We start from the raw sequence: 22,702 nt of genomic DNA, 5'->3' as shown, positions 1-22,702 counted from the left end.
AAGGGTTAGTTCACCCAAAAATGAAAATTAAGTCATTAATTACTCACCTCCATGCTGTACCAACCCCGTAAGACCTTCGTTCATCTTCGGAACACAAATAAAGATATTTTTGATTGAATCTGAGAGCTGGATCAGTCCTACATAAAATGCCTAAGGGACTGGCTCTTGACGGCCCATAAAGTCATTAAAGAAAAGGTTTAAATATTCCATGTGCCTACAGCGGCTCAATTATAAGTTTATCAAGCGACGAGAATACTTTTTGTGCGAAAAAACCATAAATAACGACTTTATTCCACTATTCCATTACTTCCTTATGGGCGCATGCGCGAGAACCGAGATGAGGACGTTCTCCTTCGTCTACTTCTTGTTACCGGCTGCTCACCGCTTAGGAGTTTTACCGCCCCCTACCGTATAAGATGATGTGCTGATATCTGGAAGCGCAAAACTTTCTGTTTACAAGCAGAGGAAGATGCGCGCTGTACATACGCTTTTCAATTAGCGTATTTTCCGCACTATAAGGTGCACTTAAAAGCCTTTAATCTTCTCAAAAAACGACAGTGTTCCTTATAATCAAGAGCGCCTTATATATGGATCATCATTTTATACGGTAGGTGGCGGTAAAACTCCTAAGCGGTGAGCAGCCGGTAACAAGAAGTAGACGAAGGAGAAGAACGTCCTCGTCTCAGTTCTCGCGCATGCGCCCATAAGGAAGTAATGGAATAGTGGAATAAAGTCGTTATTTATGTTTTTTTCGCACAAAAAGTAGTCTCGTCACTTGATAAACTTATAATTGAGCCGCTGTAGGCACATGGAATATTTAAACCTTTTCTTTAATGACTTTATGGGCCGTCAAGAGCCAGTCCCTTAGGCATTCTATATAGGACTGATCCAGCTCTCAGATTCAATCAAAAATATCTTTATTTGTGTTCCGAAGATGAACGAAGGTTTTACGGGGTTGGAACTGCATGGGGGTGAGTAATTAAAGACTTAATTTTCATTTTTGGGTGAACTAACCCTTTAAAGCTACACTGTGTGATTTTTACCACCATCTAGCGGTGAAAAGGTATCCCAGATAGCAAACTGACATTGAATCAACGTGGAAATATGACATCGAAACAATGTTGATCTGACATTGTTTTGCGCATCGAATTAACGTTGAACCAACGTCAGACGCGTCATTCTTTCAAAACTAACGGAAAATCAACTTGAAATCAACGCGTTGTTTCAACGTTATGAAAGCAAACCAATTTTCGATTTTCATTTAGCTTTGAAGAATGCCGCGTCTGACGTTGGTTCAACGTTAATTCGATGAGCAAAATCAACGTTGTTTCAATGTCATGAGAGACGTCGTTTCCACGTTGATTCAATGTCAGTTTGCTGTCTGGGATATGACAGCCTGGTCTCATTGTTAATACGTAGCTATTTTACGTTTTTGCAAAGATAGAAAACGTACTTTTTAGTACGTTTGCATAGATGCTGAAACGTATAATATAGACGTATCTGCAACATTTAAACGTAACATTATTACGTTTTTACAGCTACAAAACGTAAACTATTTACGTATATTCTATATCATACAGATATCTGGATAATTTCCCTTTTTACTATTTTATAGATAAATGTAAGATCCCGTAACCCTAATCCCAAACCTAAACATACCCATTTTATACTTAATATAAAAAAGGATAAAACGTAACCAGTGTTGCCACAGTTACTTTGAAAAAGTAACTAAGTTATTTTACAAGTTACTTGATTTTTAAAGTAACTAAGTTACTTTACAAGTTACTTGATTTTAAAAGTAACTAAGTTACTTACAAGTTACTTTTACTAGTTACATTCAGCAGTTGCCGACAACACACCCTCAACATAACGACCTCAACATAAAAAAAAACACACAACGTCAACATAAAAATTATAACCGGTTTTGCCAACATTCACTTTATTGGAAGTGTATTTTTAACAGTAACATCAACAATCTATCTCCTGTCATTGAAAGTGTAGCTTAAAAACTATTTCCTGAAAAAAACATTTTTTACCAAAAAAAAAAAAAAGTCTTTCTTGACTTAACTTAAGTCTTTCTTCACCTCACTTAACATAAATACTTGTTTTTATAAAAAATAAAATAAAGACAGCCTTTCTTGTCTTCACTTAACATAAATACTTGTCTTTATAAAAATTTAAAATATAGACTATAAAATTTCTTGACCTGAAATATTTAACAGTTAACACTGTGACAACTTACTATTTATAATCTGCATTTTTTATTTTTTTATCTTTATTTTTTATCTTATGTTTAATCCCATGTTATGAGTTAAGGAGAGAGGCGAGTAAAAACCAGTGGTTGTACATCATTAACAGAAGCTTCTCAAACCTCTCGGGTTGAAACGAAGGCGACCGTGTTTAATCGCAGCATTTCCTCCACAACAAACTGCCCGACCAACTTCTTCAACTCCCCCCACTTACTGGTTTTGCAACGAAGTCCAGCTTTTGCTTTTGTGGTGGGGAACCTGCTCTCTGCTTCGCATCACCTGGCGTGACTTGCTCTGTTTGGCTGTGCGGTGCTGCGAATCCAAATGTTTTTTGTTTGTTTTTTGTTTTTTTCAAATTTGACGAAGTGTTTCTGTAGGTAGATAACACTTTGTCACCGCCAGCAGTTTACAACCGACCTTAATGTTGCCGTCTTTAGCTGAGACAAACTCAAAATAGTGACTGTATTTCCAGCTAGAAAAAGCGCATCTCTCTCCTCCCTCCAACGTTGTTTACATTTGTGTCGCTGCGTGCGTGGTACACGTGACGCGAACCTCATGCTGAAAACGTGACTTGTCGCGCACACTCCCCGAGATGCAAGAAGAAATAAATATATGTATTTACTAAGGAAAATTACAAAAATAGTAACGCACAGTGACCTGGATAAGTAACTTTAATCTGATTACTGGTTTCGAAATAGTAACGCGTTATATTACTCGTTACTGAAAAAAGGGGTCAAATTAGAATAACGCGTTACTTAGTAACGCGTTACCGGCATCACTGAACGTAACAGACAGGTGTTGGGAAAGGGCAGTTTTATTAACAATATAGCATTAAAATATATTTTGAGCCACCTACTCCTACCCCTAAACCTACCATAACAATTCCTTAAAACTACGTAAAAAACGTCTCGGTTACGTATGTAACCCTCGTTCCCTGAGTAGGGAACGGAGACGTTACGTCAGAAGTGACGGAGATTGGGGGTTTCGCATAGAAAGCCAATCCTCTTCGAGTATTTAAACACGAGCCAATGGCATGCAATGCCTTGGGGCTGCGGAATTTTGCATAGCGTACTCCGCCCTACTCCGTGAGTATAAAAGGAGGAAGTGAACGCAACCGCAGTATGTCTTCGTTGAGGAGCCAAGACTGAACTCGGCATCTACCCAGCGATACAGCAGAAGTGGCAGGGAGACGTAACGTCTCCGTTCCCTACTCAGGGAACGAGGGTTACATACGTAACCGAGACGTTCCCTTTCGTAGTCACTTCGAGTTACGTCAGAAGTGACGGAGATTGGGGGTCTGTGCCATCACGCCAACTTCAGGCTGTCTTCCAGTGCCCTGCGAAAGTCTGAACCCCCGAGCCTTACCTGTTTCCCTTAGGGGATCCGACTTAGACCCAGGATTACCAAGGTACACTGGGAAACATATCCCGAAGGGGACATGCTACCAGCTGCCTACCGAAGGGAGGACTTACGAATACACATATGGCCACATAGGAACACATATGGAATCACTGGAGCACCAACCGCAGGTGGCTACTAATTTCAGCTCCAGGGGTGGCAGATGGCTTGCCAAGGGAAGACACATGCTCAGAGAGGCTTACAGTGGATAATACACATGAGACGGTTACCAAGGGGGAACCGTACGCATGGAGGCACCTAGCCAGCATCCAGAGCCACAGCAGTGGTGCCCGCATCGTCGGTGCTGGAGGACTCAAGGCTTCAATGGAAGAACTGAGGAAATATCGCACTTATCCAGTCCGGGGAGTGGAGTGGCGAGCAAGCGAAGACACCTGAGCGGATCCAGAACTGGCCGAAACGAGTACGTGAGAGGATACCGGCTCAATTCGCAGATTATAGAATCTGGCGAAGGTGTTGGGTGTCGCCCAGCCTGCAGCTCTGCAGATGTCTGTTAGCGAGGCGCCGTGCGCTAAAGCCCAAGAGGAGGCCACACTCCGAGTGGAATGGGCCGTCACACCAAGGGGGCACGGAAGGCCTTGCTGCTGGTAAGACAAAGCAATGGCATCCACTATCCAGTGGGACAGCCGTTGCTTTGAGAGAGCCCTTCCCTTCTGGCTCCCCCCATGACAGACAAAGAGCTGGTCTGAGGTCCTGAAACACTGCGTTCTGTCGACATAGGTGCGGAGAGCACGTACCGGACAGAGCAGTGCCAAGGCTGGGTCTGCCTCCTCCAGGGGCAGCGCTTGCAGGTTCACCACCAGGTCCCGGAGGGGAGTGGTAGGAACCTTGGGCATATATCCAGGCCGGGGTCTCAGGAATACGTGAGAGTAAGCCGGCCCGAACTCCAGGCACACTTCGTCAACAGAGAGTGCGTGCAGGTCCCTTACTCTCCTGATGGATACCAATGCAATCAGGAGTGCTGTCACATAGGACAGGGCAAAAACTCTACCGACTGCAAAGGCTCCAGGGGAGGCCTCTGCAGAGCACCCAGGTCTACTGAGAGGTCCCCAGAGGGCAGGAGGGGAGGGAGGCGGATTTAGCCCCCTCACTCCCCTCAGGAACCTGATGACCAGGTCATGCTTCCCATAGACTTACCTTTCACTGCATCATGAGACGCGGCAATGGCCGCGACATAAATCCAAAGGGTGGAGGGCGACAGCCTGCGCTCCAACCCCTCTTGCAGGAAGGAAGCATGACTCCGATCGAACATCTCCGGGGGTCTTCTCAGCGAGAAGAACACCAATTGACGAAGAGGTTTCACTTCAACGCATAAAGGTGTCACGTGGACGACGCTCTTGCGGAAGTGATGGTTGCCGCCACCGCAGGTGGCAGCGAACTCAAACCTGCCTCGTCCCGTCCTGGAGCCACACGTGCAGCCTCCAAGATCGGGACGAGGGTGCCACAGAGTGCCCCGTCTCTGAGAGAGTAGGTCCGGTCTCAGAGGAATAGGCCAAGGAGGTGCTGTCGCGAGGAGCAAGAGTTCGGAGAACCACGTCTTGGTGGGCCAGTAGGGGGCTACCAGCAAGACCTGCTCCTCGTCCTCCTTGATCTTGCACAACACCCGTGCAAGGAGGCTCACTGGGGGAACGCACACTTGCGTGGGCCCCGTGGCCAGCTGTGCGCCAGCGCATCCGAGCCGAGAGAGCCGCGGGTCAGAGAATAAACTGGGCGCAGTGGGACGAGTCCCGAGAGGCGAACAGGTCTAACTGTGCCTCCCCGAACTGGTCCCAAATCAGCTGGACCGACTGGGGATGGAGTCGCCATTCGCCGGAGATGGGACGGGCCCGGGACAGCTCGTCGGCTGCCCGGTTCCGGTCTCCAGGAATGTAACTGCACGAAGGGACCTCAGGTGCTTCTGACTCCATATCAAGAGGTGGCGGGCGAGCTGCGACAACCGGCGCGAGCGTAGACCCCCCCTGGTGGTTGATGTACGCTACTGCCGTAGTGTTGTCTGAGCGGACAAGCACATGCTGGCCCTAGAGCACGCTCGGAAGCGGTGCCGGGCGAGCCGTACTGCCAACAGCTCGAGGCAATTGATGTGCATGAGGCGCTGGGCTCCTGTCCAGGAACCGGCGGCTGCATGCCCATTGCACATGGCACCCCAACCCGTGGTAGACGCATCCGTGGAGACAACGAGATGCCTGGAAACTCGCTGAATAGGGACCCTGTCCGTAAAAAGCTGAGGTTCGACCACGGGAAGAAGGATCGGCGGCACGTCGGAGTCACTGGAACTCGGAGCGAGCCGCGATGCCATGCCCACCTCGGGACTCGATCGCGAAGCCACAGCTGAAGCGGTCTCATATGAAGCAAACCGAGCGGCGTTGCCGCGGCCGCGGATGCCATATGCCCCAGGAGCCTCTGAAATAGTTTCAGTGGAACCGCACTCTTGCCCTCGAACTGTCGAAGACAAGCCAGCAGTGAGTGCGCGCGCTCGTTCGTGAGCTGCGCGGACATGGCGACCGAGTCTATCTCCATGCCGAGAAAAGAGATCCTCTGCACGGGGCAAAGTTTGCTCTTTTCCCGGTTGACCCGAAGGCCCAGACGGGCTAGGTGCCGTAGCACCAGGTCTCTGTGTTCGCAAACCTGAGCTCGAGAGTGTGCTAGTAACAGCCAGTCGTCGAGATAATTCAGGATGCGAACCCCGTGTTCGCGAAGGGGAACAAGGGCTGCCTCGACGATCTTCGTGAAGACGCGAGGGGACAGAGCTAACCCGAATGGGAGAACGGCGTACTGGTATGCCTGGCCCTCGAAGGCAAACCGAAGAAACGGTCTGTGTCGAGGGAGAATGGAGACATGGAAGTACGCGTCCTTCAGGTCGATCGCTGCAAACCAATCCTGATACCGAACACATTCGAAAATGCGTTTGGCCGTGAGCATTTTGAACGGTAGTCGATGGAGAGAACGGTTCAAAATGCGCAGGTCCAGGATCGGTCGTAACCCACCGGTCTTTCTTGGGGACAATGAAGTAGGGGCTGTAAAGCCCGGACCTCACCTCGGCTGGAGGGACCGTCTCGATTGCACCCTTCGCCAGCAGGGTCGCAATCTCCGCTCTCAAGACTGGGGCATTGCCACCAACCATCGTGGAGCGAACTCCCCTGAAGCGGGGAAGAGACCGTGCGAACTGAATCGCGTAGCCGAATCCGATCGTTCTGATGACCCAGCGGGAACCCCGGGAAGCGCTAGCCAGGCTTCCAGGAAGTGAGCCAACGGGGTCATGCGAACCACAGACGTCCCCCCGGAGGGGCAGCGAGGCGGGTCGACCGGCATGCGTGCAGGAGTTACCCCGTCCGGATGCACCGTCGAAACCCGCTCCCCGACAGAAGAGACCAGGGAAGGCAGAGCGTTCCACGGGGGTCTGTTCTGCCGGGGGTCTGGCGACAGAGGGGGAAGGGATTGGCGTAGCCCGGGGACGACACACGCACCCTTCCGCGCCCTCCGAGACAGAGAGGAATGAACGGGGCGACGCACTGGACGTCGTGCGCGCTCATTCCAGTCTGTGTGCTCAATGACAGTGTCAGCTTTTCCTCAACCAGCTCAGGGAGCTAGCTAGAACAAAAGATTCTCCACCGGCCCTCCACCGGGGAAGGAGGGGCCCTGCCACCACCTCCTGAGAAAAACCCTGACACTATCACTGAGCGGCCCGCCTCAGGAACATCGCTTCGCCTGGCGTCTAGCGGGGCACGCGGCCTGAGGGGGGGCTCTTTTCTTGGGACGCTTACCTGTGGCCTCCTCCGCGACGCGAACCGGCTGAAGGCTGCTGCTGGGGCCGCGTGGGAGGGAAGGGAGCCGCAGGGGGGCGTCCTCGGCGGCGAGCTGGCGGAGGCGTCCGAGCCGACGGCTGGTTGGAGGCAGCAGCTGGCCGTCGGGGCAGAGAAACCGCCTTCGTCTGCTCCTAGGCGGTCGAGAATTGCTGGGCAAAGTCCTGGACCGCACCGCCGAACATTATGATGCTCCTGGACCACAGCGGTGGGCATCACCTGACCAAGGGAGCGAGCGACCGCCTCCGTGACCCGTTTAAGGACAAGGTAGGCGCCAGGCTCGCAGCTCGCTTGGTCCGTCACCTCCTCGTGCACATTCCTGAGCAGCTAGCTTTGTAGGTGCTCATCATATGCAGGGCGGAGGCTGCCTGTCCCGCCGCTCTACAGAATCGCGCCGCCATAGACGACGAGAACCCATAGGCTTTGGAGGGGCATCTGAGAGCAACCGCCGGTTGACCGGGGGAGCCCCAGCGTACCCACAGACAGCCGCATCGCCGAGGGGAGGAAGGGCGGGGAACTAAGCACGCTTTTTTATTTTTTTATTTTTTTATTTATTTTTTAGTGCGTGTCAGTTCCGCATGCAACTCGGGGAAAAAAGGAAATTGGGGTTGGCCGTGGCCGTAAGGCGGCAGCGTTACCCAAAAACCAATTATTCAGCCGCGAGAGATCGGGATGGGGCGGAGTTCCACCCCCACCCGATGCTCACGGACGCCCGAGATAGCACGGCCATCATCGCGGGATCAGACACGGCGGCGCTGACGCTCCCGAGGGAGGCAACGCGGCCGCATCCTCACTTCCCGAGGAGTCAAGCCCGCCTAGTGATGCTGTGATCGACATCGCATCATCATCTGGAGCGCTGCCCGAAGCAGCCGGTGCCACCGAAGAAGCAACCGACTGAATCGAACTAACGCTCGCTGGCTCTCGCACTGAGGCGGGAGGTGTGGCCCGAGGAATCGTCGGGGCTTTATCCCACACCATCACCGTAAAATCACCAGGTCCCCGGGTCGACGGGCCCCCTATGGAGGAAACCGATCGAGCGGGGGGGACCGGGACTCTCACTCAAGTGAGATCATTGAGTCTCGACCTCAGTGTAGAGATGGTCATGTTCCCACAGAAGGAAAATGAGTCATCCACGAACGCTGCTGCTGCATGCTGAAATGCCCAGGCATACAAAGCAGCGATCGTGACCATCAGATGACGACAGAAATCAATCACACCCAGAAGAGCACGGGCGAACCGTCTTTAAAAAGACGTGCGCGTGCAGCTCTTTCAATGAGAGGAGGAAATTCACTCTTTCAGCGCTGAAGCGACCAGGGAGAAGCGCAAAGTCTGGCAGACCACTGCTCAGATCGCAGGCGATGCAGAATCTCGCTGGGTACCGCCGTCACACCAACACTGAAGAGGACGCTCGTCTCGAAGAGTCTTGAACAGTGCTTTCAGGAGTGAAGAGGTTCTCTTGGCTCCGAAGCGAAAACATACTGCGGTTGCGTTCACTTCCTCCTTTTATACTCACGGAGTAGGGCGGAGTACGCTATGCAAAATTCCGCAGCCCCAAGGCATTGCATGCCATTGGCTCGTGTTTAAATACTCGAAGAGGATTGGCTTTCTATGCGAAACCCCCAATCTCCGTCACTTCTGACGTAACTCGAAGTGACTACGAAAGGGAACTACAATTATGAAGAAAAACATAACTAACAGACAAGTATAATCACAATAATTTATTTATTGCGAAAATGTCAAAACCGATACCAAAAGCCGTTCACATGATGAAGCGTTGCAGTCGCAGTCTTCTCTCTGGCAGTATTGTAATAGTTTTGTATGAAGTACAGAGCAGAAATTAAATTACTAATGAAAATGTTAATCCGGCTTCGGTTGGTTCGCGCTTCTCCATTTCAAAATTCAAATGAACTACTAACCAACCGTCTACAGTCCTTCATGTCGCAAACTGTGACGAAGCAGGGAAGAGCCAATGAACGTTTGATATCGCTGCCGTAAAAGATGACGTATGGGCGCAATATTTGAATTTGAATTCATCACCAGCGCGGGGTTTGACTTGTTGTAACGTTACGGTCGCTGCTGAGAATGGAGATCACGAGTCACGACTGGATAAGAGGCTGAAATCGCTGAATTAGGAGTTGTTTCTTGCAAACAACTATGGATTCTAAAGATTTGGATTACATCAAACTATTAAAATTGATGTCTTTTGTGAATTTTTGTTGTGTTTTATAGGAGAAAACGCTTTATGTGTCTCAAGGTAAATAAACTATTACAAAATGGTTGAACGAGTAACGTTAAAGAATGCATTTTTTAAGGTTTTATAGTGTATTGTTTAACACCATGCAGGCGAAACGAGCAAAATGTTAATATTTATGAGTATTATATCAATAATGCGACTGAAAACTTCATTAATAAGACAGTGGGATGCAATAGAGTCAAAACATAATGCTACGATATTAATATGCATAAATTGTGATACGTACAATGTGTACGTCGGTGGATTTGTTCATACGTAAATAAATTACGTTTTTGTGCTATCAATACGTAAATATTTTACGTTTTAGTACTGTAAATACGTCAGTATTATACGTTTCTGCGCATATAAAACGTAATTATATATACGTATGATAGAACGACACTTTACGTACACATACATACGTATTCTCATGAGATCACGTTGGATATGACCATCCAATGAATATTAGTTTCTGTTCCTCTCAATTCCTCTCCACTTCGACCTCGTTCATGATTGTTAATTCAAACGTAAACACGAAAGGTGAAGCTTGAATTAATGGGTATGTCCTCTTTGGCTAATGTACTTCCAAGATGGAGGGGCAACATTGCGACCGGCATTAGAACCCCTTACCCGTATGTATTTTCAATGGCATATTATACACTCACGAGAATACTTTATTACTTGAATGAAGTAAATATATATTACTGAGCTCATATATTTTTGAAAGAACTAAGTGTTTTTAGCTAAGAATAAACTAAAAGACTTACACAGTGTAGCTTTAATAGTTACTAGATTGTTAATATTGTGTTACATATTGGTTGTAGCGTATTATTCATTAAGGCACCATATTCTAAAGTGTTACCCAAAACTATTTTTTACACACAGACATTAAATGTTTAGCAACACACATGGCAAACAGATGTGAAAATCATAAAACACCACTGTATTGTGTCTTTTGCTTGTTGTGCATTGGAGTTTGTAAGGAGTTTGTCATAGCATTAACTTATACATGCATATGCACAAATACACTGTATACCAGTCTATATAGTCAAGTCACATTTTTATTTATATAGTGCTTTTTAAAATACAGATTTTTCAAAGCAGTTTTACAGAGTAACAGGATAATAATGCAAAAAAGTTTGTTTCCAGAAGAAAACAGCATCACAGTCCATTTATTTATCCGAATTTAAAATACTACCAGTGATTTCATACAAAACGAAAATAAAATAAAAGGTCATTAATAAGTGAAGCTGGTAATGCTGTTACTCATCCTCTGCTGAGATCTTCACAGATTTAATGTGCTGCTATGCATGCAAGTTTTGGTTTGATTAAATCTATATATTTTTGTTTAGATCAAAATTAGAATTTAAATTAACTGACTTTCTTCAACATGAAAAATCTACTTTGTACCAAGTTTTATAAAATCATTTTCATAGACATAAGAAAATATTGGTTAGGGTAAGTTATTTATTATTCATTGGTTCAAGTTATAAAATATAAATGTGAACCATTACCCTACATTTTTTAAATTGAATGAATTAACTTTTTTTTTTCAATGTGTAACTTTGAAATTGAAACTTCGTTAAAACAAATTTTTCTCATTTAAGATCTTAATGAAAAATATTTATATTTAGCAATGTTTTGAACCAAAAAAAATATAACTTGAAAAATAAAATAAATAATAGTAAGGCCAGGTCTAGTCCTCTCTCGTCCTTCACTGCTGTCGCTCCTCCTTTGTTGCTTGAGATACGAGACCGGTGGGACTCATCAGAAATCACGCCACCCGCCCGTCCTGTTTAACAACCCTGCATTTTCAGAGTGCAGTTATTATCATGTACATGCATTTTGTTCTGTTGGTTAGGTTTAGGGTTAGGGTAAGGGAATTTATGGTTGGCGTGCATTTTTGTATAAATTCTTGCAATTTTGTTTGTTGTATCATCTACCTATATCATAAAAATGGTAAAGAAAACATGAAATATTTTAAAAACCATAATCACCCATGGCCATATCTTTTCACAGTAGCTTTTAAGCAAGGTCATTTAGAAAAGTTATTGTTTGACTGACCTTGAAGAACCTCAAAGTGTTGCTGTGCTTTGTCAGTTGCTCTTGTTTTGTGTTTATAGTGAAAGCAGCCAAATGAGAAAGCATAGGGGCTCTCCAGAAATCATCAACTCAGGAAAAGCAAACTCCGCCTTTTCACACTTTTCCTATAAAGAGCAAACATGTCTGGTTTGCACACTTTTGGCTACTTTATCACCTGTGATTTAAAAACATGGTCTCCCAAGGACTTCAGATTATGGGCATGGTCATGGCCATGCTGGGTTGGCTGGGGGTCATTGTCGTTTGTGCTTTGCCCCAGTGGAGGGTGTCTGCGTTTATTGGAGCCAACATTGTCACAGCACAGATCATCTGGGAGGGCATGTGGATGAACTGTGTGGTGCAGAGCACTGGACAAATGCAGTGTAAAGTCTACGACTCCATGCTGGCACTCAGTTCCGACCTTCAAGCCGGCCGGGCTATGATCATCATCTCCATTTTGACCGGACTCTTTGGAATTATCATTTCTATGGCTGGTGGGAAGTGCACCAACTGTATTGAGGACCCAGGGTCTAAAGCAAAGGCGTGCATCATTGCAGGGATTTTCTTCATTGTCTCTGGACTTCTTTGTCTGATCCCAGTTTCATGGTCAGCAAACACGATCATACAGAACTTCTATAATCCGTTGATGATAGAGGCCCAGCGGAGAGAGTTGGGTGCAGCTCTGTATATCGGCTGGGGATCTGCTGGGTTGCTCTTACTAGGAGGAGGAATACTTTGTTGGAGCTGCCCACCAAAGCAAGAACGCATCTACAACCCCAAGTTCTCCGCTGTGAGGTCCAGTTCAACAAGAGAATTTGTCTGAGACGCAGAACCCACATGACTGGCCTTAAGTCGAATTACTGTACGTCAACAATTCATCCGTGGAATCACTTGAGTGTAACATTTTCAATCTCCCAAGCAATGAATATCTTCTAGAAAGAGATAATTCTGCAAAATGATGTACTTTTATATGTTGGCAAGTGCTAGAAACATCATGGCTTTGATCATCTGAGAATGTTTGAATTGCTAAAATGTATACCTTAAATGGATGGGAATATTTATAGGTTTCTTTAAAATGCTTACAACAATGCATGGTTTTTTTTGCACTACCATCAATAAATAACATTGTTTCCCAAGTCTTCAGACTGGTATTAATTAAAGATTACGTATATCACAGGTTCATACAAGTTTAAAAACTCTTGGGCAACAGCACACTTCCAATATACTTTCACAATGTTTTCTCTAATAATAATAATAATAATAATAATAAACATTTAAATCTGATGGCAAAATCTGAATCCTAATCATCAAAATGTCAGAATATTTCTCTCTTGGCTCTGTGTAACTAGCATGAAAGTCTGCACTGGCCTCTTTAATATTCAATATTTTCATGTTTCACATTCATTGGAGTGTCATTGCTCTTTTAACTGAGCAATGACAGTTTTAACTGCACATTATTAGTGAGATTCTAATTTCAGTGATGGAAACTTAAGGCTCAAGGCACTTAAAATAAGTCTATAACTTTGTAACCTAAAATAAAGTGTAAACATTCCAAAAACTAAAAACTGTAAAACACTTTTTTTTTTTTCATTTTCATGTTTTTTTTTTTGTTTGTTTTTTTTACAAATTAGTAATAGCGTGAATGCATTGACGTCACTTTCCCGCCGGAACAAAACCCCTTATCCTGACAAAAGATCTGCTGCGTGACTGCATTTAATAGGGGAAACTGCAAAAATGCGACTAAAACTAACAATTTTATCAATTTAAACTAAATGTTGGACTCAACTTACTAAAGATCCAGTGATCCATGGATATTGACATACAGCCAGGAATCGTGTTGCCTGACATTTATGTTTGCCTGATTTCGACACTGGGGAAATAAAAGCAATATAGACCTAAACATAAAGCAAATTTGCCTGTGAACGCTTTATAGAAATACAATAGGTAGGTTTAAATCTGGGTGATCACTTATATCAGTGTTATATAGCCTATATATATCATTATATCGTCCAGCCCTAAAACTTTACAGTTTTTTTTTTTTTTTGGTCAGTGTTTATTAAAAAAAACATCCAATAATGCAGAATATGCAATTATAAATATTCAATTGATGACTTGTTAATATATATATAACAATACAAAATATATGGGTATGGTTTTACAGCTAAATTCAGCATATTGACACAAAATGATAACTGCAAATCCACCTTTCGCTGACTGGAGTCCAGTTGTTTCTGTAAATTGCAGTGATCCATTCGCTCCTCTTTCTATAGCAGTCTGTAAAAATATACCTCCGATTTTTTTTTGTCAAATCTAGTTGTAAAGTCAATCGCAAAGCTCTTTCCCACTTTATATGTGCTGTGTTTGTTTTTCGCGGCATTCACGCTGAAAACAAATACAGCCACTCAGTCTTTTTGCCACTCACTGTGAGGAACTGCAGGCACTCCGGCTGACGGTGACGTCACGCGCCTCTATACTGTAATAATATACAGTTTTTCCAGCATTTCACCTCTTTCAAATATTAATTTAATTTCAAATCTTGTGTTAAACACTATTTGTTCATTTGTAATTAATTTCTACACATCTGAGAGAATCTTCAAATCTTTGATCTATCTTTGACTCAAGAGAGACTGAAAAGACTGAAACCGGTTGGAAAGCATGTATTGTACCAAACGCAGATCTTCGCGGAATGGCTGCATATTTTAAGAATCTTGTTCAGCGGGTTTAAAACAAACAGCTCTGCAAGACTCCTCCCAAATGAGGATCTGTGTCAAACAGGCCATCATTTCCTGCTTGTTTCTCACACACTCATGGATTACGACCAGACCAACAGCTGATTTTGATTGTGACAACACCATGGGAAGGATTGCTAAAGAGGTTTCTGGCCAGACCCTGTGCTTCATTGGTTTTGTTGGTATATGTGTCTGTTGTGGCATCCCATTATGGCGCGTCACTTCGTACATTGGTGCCAACATCGTCTCCGGCCAGATTGTGTGGGACGGCTTGTGGATGAACTGTGTAATGCAGAGCACAGGACAGATGCAGTGTAAAATCCAAGACTCAATAATGCGACTGACCCAGGACTTGCAAGCGGCACGTGCGCTGACCATCATCGCGATAGTGATCGGCGCCATTGGGATGTTACTGACGTTTGTGGGTGGCCAGTGCAGTAGCTGTCTGAAGAAAGAGTCCTCCATGGCTAAAGTGCTGATCCTGGGTGGCATCCTCTGCATTGTAGCCGGAATCGCCTGTCTTATTCCGGTCTGCTGGTCGTCAGCTGTAACCATCTCAGATTTCCAGAGTGTTCTCACAATCGAGACACAAAAGAGGGAGCTTGGGGCATCCATATACATTGGCTGGGGCGCCTCAGCATGTCTTCTATTTGGAGGGATCATTCTGTGTACTTCCTGTCCACCGAGTGAAGATATGTATCCAAATTACCCAGGCATGTACCCCTACCAAGGACCTATGTATGCGCCTCCTGGAGCTTATATGCCTGCTAACACATATGCACCTAGTGTAGCATATAGTGGAAATTACCTTCCTAACAAACCTTATCCACCCCCAGGTTACTCAACTGCTCCGGGACAATATCTTTAGCTAATGGAACATTTCTTTGACTCTCATCTTCTAAAACTGTGTTCCTCAACATTTTTGAACGCAATCTGTACTTACTTTCAGTGTTTGATTGAATAAAATGTATCCAACCACAAATCTAATTAGCGACCTGTTTGCAATGTCTTATTCTCTGCAAGCCTTTGAATGATGATTTGGAAAAACCTGTTTGTCCACTTCTTCCACTCATTCCAGTCCAGGGATTTTGTAATGCTAATTGGCATATGAATACATGTATGTTTCAACACAGTGGGTAATATTTGTGAGTACTGCTGTGTTGGTCACTTTCTGTAAATGAAGCATTTTGTGATGTTTTTTGTGATGAATATAGCCTTGGATTTTAATAAATCTCTGAAACATTACAAATGGTTTTATATTGTCATTTCTACATTTATCCTTTGTTAGTTGATTAATTAAAACTTGAGCAATAGACCTTTTTTTGCTCAGCTGCCAACGAGTTAAAATGATTAAATAGAATTAAAATACTTCTTTAATTTTTTGTTAATTTTAATTATTGAAACTAATTGCATGTGAACAGATTAGCATTGGTTTAGTTACCCAGACTGAGCTGTTTTTTCTCCATTCTGCCACCTGATGGAGTTTTGGTTGTCTTTTACCTTTGTTGCCATTGTCTGGGCTTGCTTAGTTGGAGACATTAAATGTAACATTTAATTTATTATTCAACAATATTATTGATCTGCCCGCATGGACACTATTATACTAGAACTGAACTGTATATATACAGTAAATTAAATAAATTAATAACTTTTTTTAAAACAAAAATGAAACATCACTGAACTTAAGCTGGACTATGACACTATTTTCTTCTGGAAACAAACTTTTTTTTTTTTTTTGCATTATTTTCCCGTTATCTCTGTAAAGCTGCTTTGAAACAATCTGTACAAAAAAGTGCTATATAAATAAATGTGACTGTACTTGACTTTAGTTTTTAACAGTATTAAGAAAAGAAAGCTAACCAAAGTGTAATGTCAAAAAGAATTGACTTCATCCGGCCATCAAAACACTTAGCTGTATTTTTAGCTTCATATTTTGTTGTTTTGAGTCTCAACAACGCTTGCGGTTAATACCAACCCGATCCTTTCTGTTGATGACTTGCCTCATTTGTATTCATGACATGGCCATTGTTCAGTTCCTTGCCGATGTGCATCTCATCGAAACTGGCCACAGTATCAACATTCCCTTCTGAGGAATCTGGTCAGGCTGGAAAATTTACCTTAACCTGGTTTCAGGTCCATCCAACTTGGACTCCTCCCCTTCGTCTGAGAAAATCTTAAAACTCTGAAGGGAGGACCAGAACTCATTTCTACGATAAAGAGAGAAGCGAACATTTTCAAGCCAACGAAGCCAAGCAAACAAGAGAAAAATGGTGTCTATGTGCCGACAGATACTGGGCATGTCCCTAGGAATTATTGGTTTCATCGGAGCTATTGTGATTTGTGCCCTTCCTATGTGGAAGGTGACCGCATTCATTGGAGCCAATATTGTGACTGCACAGACCATCTGGGAAGGCTTGTGGATGAACTGTGTGGTACAAAGCACAGGACAAATGCAGTGCAAAATCTACGACTCCCTCTTGGCCTTACCTCAGGACTTGCAGGCTGCTCGGGCACTTGTGATCATCGCCATCATCGTGTGCGTCTTTGGGATCATCATGGGAATTGCCGGTGGAAAATGTACCAGCTTTGTCGAGGGTGAAAGCACAAAGGTGAAGGTGGCTATTGCTAGTGGTGTAATCTTCATCATCGCTGGAGTGCTGGTTCTGGTCCCCGTCTGTTGGTCAGCTAACACCATCATCAGGGATTTCTACAACCCCTTGCTCACAGATGCCCAAAGAAGGGAGATGGGACCTTCTCTCTATATTGGATTTGGTGCAGCTGCACTGCTGATCCTGGGAGGAGGTATACTGTGCAGCTCCTGCCCACCTAAGGAGGACAACTATGGCATCAAGTACTCTCAGCCACGTTCCGTTGCCACCAGCAAAGCCTACGTCTGAAAGAGATCAAGTACACTAAGACTTTTTACTTGCAAAGACTCTCTTTTTTCCCTTGTAAAACCTCTTTATTCCCAGCTGTGGATATTTTTTTTTCCCAAGGAGAAACAGTAGAAGGACAGTGTCTGATATGACATATAGTTTATATTCTGTTTTGTGCTGTGCTTATACAGATCACTGAAAGAGAAAATTGTGAATGTATGTGATGAGAGGAATCCAACACAGGGAAGCAACAGAGATCTGTTTTTCATAAACAAGCCATTCTTGCAATTTATGTTTAAAATTACAATAGTAATGGTTTTATTAATCAGAAAGTTAAAGATATCTAACTGTTAATAAAATACAATGTCTTTGGTTTTATAAAATGTGTGTTAACCTTCTTATCAAGTTTGTTTTAGTTACATAAATTGGCATTTTTTTGCACAAAGATGTCTTGATCATTAAATTTGTCTAATTATTTTGTTATTAAAATAAATGGCTCTGTAAAACAACTTATTGATACTGTATTGACATTATTTCATAATAATACTTTGACAATATATTCTCATGAACCATTACAGATCAGATCATGCTGGCCTCTCATGCAAAAATCTCATGCAAAACAGTTTTTTTAAAAAAACTTTTTGCTGTAAAAAAATCTACATTTTGCTGTGAAAGAAAACAATAAACAGCATGTTCAGTCTGTTCCCACTTCATTTGAAGCAAAAAGTATTGTTTCTTACAATACATGAACATGAAAAATCTATTTTTATTGGGTGAATAGATACTGTATATGATAACACTTGGTAGGGGTACATGCCTTGGTAATTTTGATACATATCTTCTATCACTTTTTTGTGCACCAGTACAGCGGTCCTAATAAGTTGTTGGAACAGTGCATTTGAAACATTATTATTATGGCAATAATAGAGCTATGCTAACACTTTAACACGATTAGGACCCAGGCACAGAGGCATAGAGGCCTGAACCAGAGGCACTAAAGCCCCATAGTTTTTAAGCAACTTTTTTTCACTATTATTAATATATATATATTTTTCTCCTTTAGAGAATTTGCTCGTTTTTGAGGCCTTTGCCATGCATGAAACTTTGCAGACACATTAGACCTGTGAAAACTTTAAACGTAATACTTGGACTTTGGCGTGGTTGAGTACAGGCTGTCATCAAAATGAAGTTTCAAAATGAAGGTGATTGATGACATCATATAGGACAATGTTCACTTGTTTTTATCTGACTCCGCCCAACAGGAAGTCAGCCATCTTGGATGGTATGTGGCATTTTTACATTTTCCCAGCTGTTTTGATGGTCTTACCACGGCTAAAATATCATGAAAGTTAACAGATAAATTTGTCTCATGACATCTTTTGGTTTGATTCTGCAGTTTAGGAGACCCATGCCTCATTGGCTCCACAGCGCCCCCTAGTTTGAAATTGCATTTGGGTCCCTTTAGAAAATGCAAAAAATTAGTACTAAACTAAATTCATTGAAGCTTAGCAACTCTCACCAATTCTTTGGTCATTTGTTTTGGGTGTGGCCAGTGGACTCCATAGTGCCCCATAACATATCCAAATTTATTTATCACTGTGGTTGACACAGATTTTGTCTAATATTCAATATTTTGGTAGGGTAATTAGCCCCTTTCACACAAAGAGTCTTTAAAAAAAAGGTTTTTGCCTTTTATTAGGATAGAACATGGGGTGGTTGTGATGGCGCAGTGGATAAGACACATGCCTTTGGTGTGAGAGACCCTGGTTCGAATCCACTGTGAGACACAAATGTGTCCCTGAGCAAGACACTTAACCCCTAATTGCTCCAGAGGTGTGCGACTTCTGACATAGTTGCTTTGGATAAAAGCATCTGCTAAATTAATAAATGTAAATGTAGAACAGGGGATAAACAGGAAAGTGAGGTGAGTCGACGGAATTAAGAAAGGTCACCGAGCCGGGACTCGAACTCTGGTCGCCAGAAGCATAATGACACTACATGTCGGCACACTTGCCCATGAGGCTATTAGTGCCGACTACACAAACAGTCTTTACTGGTAAATTACCAGTAAATAACCAGTAAGAGATCATGTCTGAACAGAATCTTTTCAAAAATACCGGTAAATTGGTTCCAGCGGAATTGACAGCGGAATGAAGATTACTGGTATGATCACGTATGAGTTCAGAGTGCACTGATTAAGAAGTCTGCTTTGAGCCAATTGTCACCTTTGTCACCTTTATTTATATAGTGTTTCTTTTTTTACAATACAGATTCAAAGATGCTTTACAGTGATAACAGGGAAATAATGCAAAAATGTTTGTTTCTGCTGAACAGCAGATCTAGAAGAAAGAATTTTCATAGTCCAAGTTCAGTAACTTCAGTGATGGTTAATTTTCGGTTGTAAAAAAGTTATTCATCTAGTTAATTTATATTTAGACGCTCTGGATAATACAGTGATGTCATGGTCCAGCCCAGTTCAGTTCTCATATAATAGTGTCGATGCAGGCAGATCAATAATATTGTTGAATATTAAATATCCCCAATTAAGCAAGCCAAAAGTCAAAGGCAACAGTGGCAAGCAAGCCAAGACATTGAAGACTCTAAATTGGAAACGGCTTTTTGATATCTGATAACATGATGGGGAGGGGCAGTGAACGGGGGACTCCTGGCTACTGCCCGAACCCGGAGGACCCGTCGCCGTCCACCAGGCGGCGGAGGAGTGTCGAGCCGCCCCCCGAGGGCTATCCAGTGCCACCGCCAGATACCACGGAGAAGATCACCCAGCTGGTGGAGGACCAGATGGCAGTGCGTTTTGGAAACTGGACCAAGATATTTTTTCTTCTTTCCTCTCTCCCCCTCTCGTCTCTGTCGGTCCACTTGCTTCCGTATCCTTTTCTCTTGCCTCGTCTATCTCGGGAGCACCCCCCGGCCTGTGAGGGGCAATAGGGGTATGTGGCGAGCAGGGCAGGCTGAGGGCTGCGAGAGAACAGCGCGTCTTTAAATTGCGGCAGTGGCTCAGTGGTTCATGTGGGTTGTCTACGAACCGAAAGGTTGGTGGTTCAATCCTCGGTTCCACCTGACCAAGTGTCGAGGTGTCCGTGAGCAAGACACCTAACCCCAGCTGCTCCCGACGAGCTGGCTGGCGCCTTGCATGGCTAACACCGCCGTCGGTGTATGAATGTGTGTGTGAATGGGTGAATGTGAGGCAAATGTAAAGCGCTTTGGTGGCCATTAGGTCTATGAAGGCGCTGTATAAATGCAGTCCATTTACCATTTAATTTAATTTTAGTACTGATTTATTTTATTATTAAAGTTGTTAAATATTTGCCGGTTAAATGTTTCTGCTGTTCCACCAGAATGGTTTGCTTTCACGAATAACGCACTGTAGCCTGACATGAACCGGCCCCAACTTAAGAAACGAATGGAGACGTAACACTGCAATGTGTTGTTTGCCTGATTATAATCAGTGTGCATCCTGGTTAAAAAGCACTGATGCCTAGCCCTCTTTTACCCAGTTGTACAGTTTGCCCTGGCTATAGATTGTAATACAGTGCGAAGGCCCTTCTTTCCCTGTGATAGGGGGACCCCTCACTGGTTTTGTTTTTGTGAGATTGAACTGACTGCCTTGTTTATTAAATAAAGTGAGTGTAAAACACTAGATCACTAACTCACTATAAAGGCTTGTGGTTGATATATGTGGTGGTTAGGTCATCCTCGTTGATACGCATCTCACAGAAATGAACTGTGTCCCACATTCCCTGCTGTGGAATCTGGTCAGGTTTAACCTGGTTTTTGGTTGATTCAACTTGGACTCCTCCCTTTGATCACAATCATAAAGGTTGGAACATTCTGAAGGCTAGGAACAGAAGTAATTTCTTGGATTAAGAGAGGAGCGAACACTTTCAAGCCATCAAAGCCAAGCAAACAAGAGAAAAATGGTGTCTACGTGCCGACAAACCCTGGGCATTTCTCTAGGCATGATTGGTTTCATCGGAGCTATTGTGATTTGTGTCCTTCCTATGTGGAAGGTGACCGCATTCATTGGTTCTAATATTGTGACTGCACAGATTTTCTGGGAAGGCTTGTGGATGAACTGTGTGGTACAAAGCACAGGACAAATGCAGTGCAAAATCTACGACTCCCTCTTGGCCTTACCTCAGGACTTGCAGGCTGCTCGGGCACTTGTGATCATCGCCATCATTGTGTGCATCTTTGGGATCATCCTGGGAATTGCCGGTGGAAAATGTACCAGCTTTGTCGAGGGTGAAAGCACAAAGGTGAAGGTGGCCATTGCTAGTGGTGTAATCTTCATCATCGCTGGAGTGCTGGTTCTGGTCCCCGTCTGTTGGTCAGCTAACACCATCATCAGGGATTTCTACAACCCCTTGCTCACAGATGCCCAAAGAAGGGAGATGGGACCTTCTCTCTATATTGGATTTGGTGCAGCTGCACTGCTGATCCTGGGAGGAGGTATACTGTGCAGCTCCTGCCCACCTAAGGAGGACAACTATGGCATCAAGTACTCTCAGCCACGGTCCGTTGCCACCAGCAAAGCCTACGTCTGAAAGAGATCAAGCACACTAAGACTTTTTACTTGCAAAGACTCTCTTTTTTCCCTTGTAAAACCTCTTTATTCCCAGCTGTGGATATTTTTTTTTCCCAAGGAGAAACAGTAGAAGGACAGTGTCTGATATGACATATAGTTTATATTCTGTTTTGTGCTGTGCTTATACAGATCACTGAAAGAGAAAATTGTGAATGTATAATGTGATGAGAGGAATCCAACACAGGGAAGCAACAGAGATCTGTTTTTCATAAACAAGCCATTCTTGCAATTTATGTTTAAAATTACAATAGTAATGGTTTTATTAATCAAAAAAGTTAAAGATATCTAACTGTTAATAAAATACAATGTCTTTGGTTTTATAAAATGTGTGTTAACCTTCTTATCAAGTTTGTTTTAGTTACATAAATTAGCATTTTGTTGCACAAAGATGTCTTGATCATTAAATTTGTCTAATTATTTTAATATTAAAATAAATGGCTCTGTAAAACAACTTATTGATACTGTATTGACATTATTTCATAATAATACTTTGACAATATATTCTCACGAACCATTACAGATCAGATCATGCAAAACAGTTTGAGCAATTTTGCAGTAAAAAAATCTACATTTTGCTGTGAAAGAAAACAATAAACAGCATGTTCAGTCTGTTCCCACTTCATTTGAAGCAAAAAGTATTGTTTCTTACAATACATGAACATGAAAAATCTATTTTTATTGGGTGAATAGATACTGTATATGATCACACTTTAC

General features: G+C 43.6%; 5 protein-coding genes across 5 annotated transcripts in view; all 5 read left to right on the top strand.

The window, feature by feature from the left end:
* cldnj (claudin j) overlaps nt 1-22,702 on the top strand; it is a 42,901-nt gene that overhangs the window by 3,353 nt on the left and 16,846 nt on the right. The gene's annotated exons all lie outside the window — the stretch shown is intronic.
* LOC148973298 (claudin-4-like) lies at nt 11,929-12,860 on the top strand. Its single transcript, XM_089120932.1, has one exon. The coding sequence runs from the start codon at nt 11,971-11,973 to the stop codon at nt 12,598-12,600; it is 630 nt and encodes a 209-aa protein (XP_088977058.1). The 5' UTR covers nt 11,929-11,970; the 3' UTR covers nt 12,601-12,860.
* Nucleotides 14,328-15,755, top strand: cldnf (claudin f). The gene has a single exon (XM_039654845.2). The coding sequence runs from the start codon at nt 14,532-14,534 to the stop codon at nt 15,372-15,374; it is 843 nt and encodes a 280-aa protein (XP_039510779.1). The 5' UTR covers nt 14,328-14,531; the 3' UTR covers nt 15,375-15,755.
* Nucleotides 16,701-18,007, top strand: LOC120465207 (claudin-4). Its single transcript, XM_039654849.2, has one exon. The coding sequence runs from the start codon at nt 16,774-16,776 to the stop codon at nt 17,401-17,403; it is 630 nt and encodes a 209-aa protein (XP_039510783.1). The 5' UTR covers nt 16,701-16,773; the 3' UTR covers nt 17,404-18,007.
* On the top strand, nt 21,236-22,610 carry LOC120465208 (claudin-4). Its single transcript, XM_039654850.2, has one exon. It carries the CDS (start codon nt 21,318-21,320, stop codon nt 21,945-21,947), a length of 630 nt encoding a protein of 209 aa, XP_039510784.1. The 5' UTR covers nt 21,236-21,317; the 3' UTR covers nt 21,948-22,610.

The sequence above is a fragment of the Pimephales promelas genome, chromosome 16, assembly GCF_988280905.1.
Source record: "Pimephales promelas chromosome 16, fPimPro1.hap1.1, whole genome shotgun sequence".
NCBI lineage: Eukaryota > Metazoa > Chordata > Actinopteri > Cypriniformes > Leuciscidae > Pimephales > Pimephales promelas.
The sequence above is the reverse complement of the archived record's forward strand: the minus strand, read 5'-3'. Positions and strand labels throughout refer to the sequence as shown.

Coding starts and splice junctions, on each gene's coding strand:
- LOC120465207 (XM_039654849.2), top strand. CDS start 16,774: ATGGTGTCTATGTGCCGACAGATACTGGGCATGTCCCTAGGAATTATT.
- cldnf (XM_039654845.2), top strand. CDS start 14,532: ATGAGGATCTGTGTCAAACAGGCCATCATTTCCTGCTTGTTTCTCACA.
- LOC148973298 (XM_089120932.1), top strand. CDS start 11,971: ATGGTCTCCCAAGGACTTCAGATTATGGGCATGGTCATGGCCATGCTG.
- LOC120465208 (XM_039654850.2), top strand. CDS start 21,318: ATGGTGTCTACGTGCCGACAAACCCTGGGCATTTCTCTAGGCATGATT.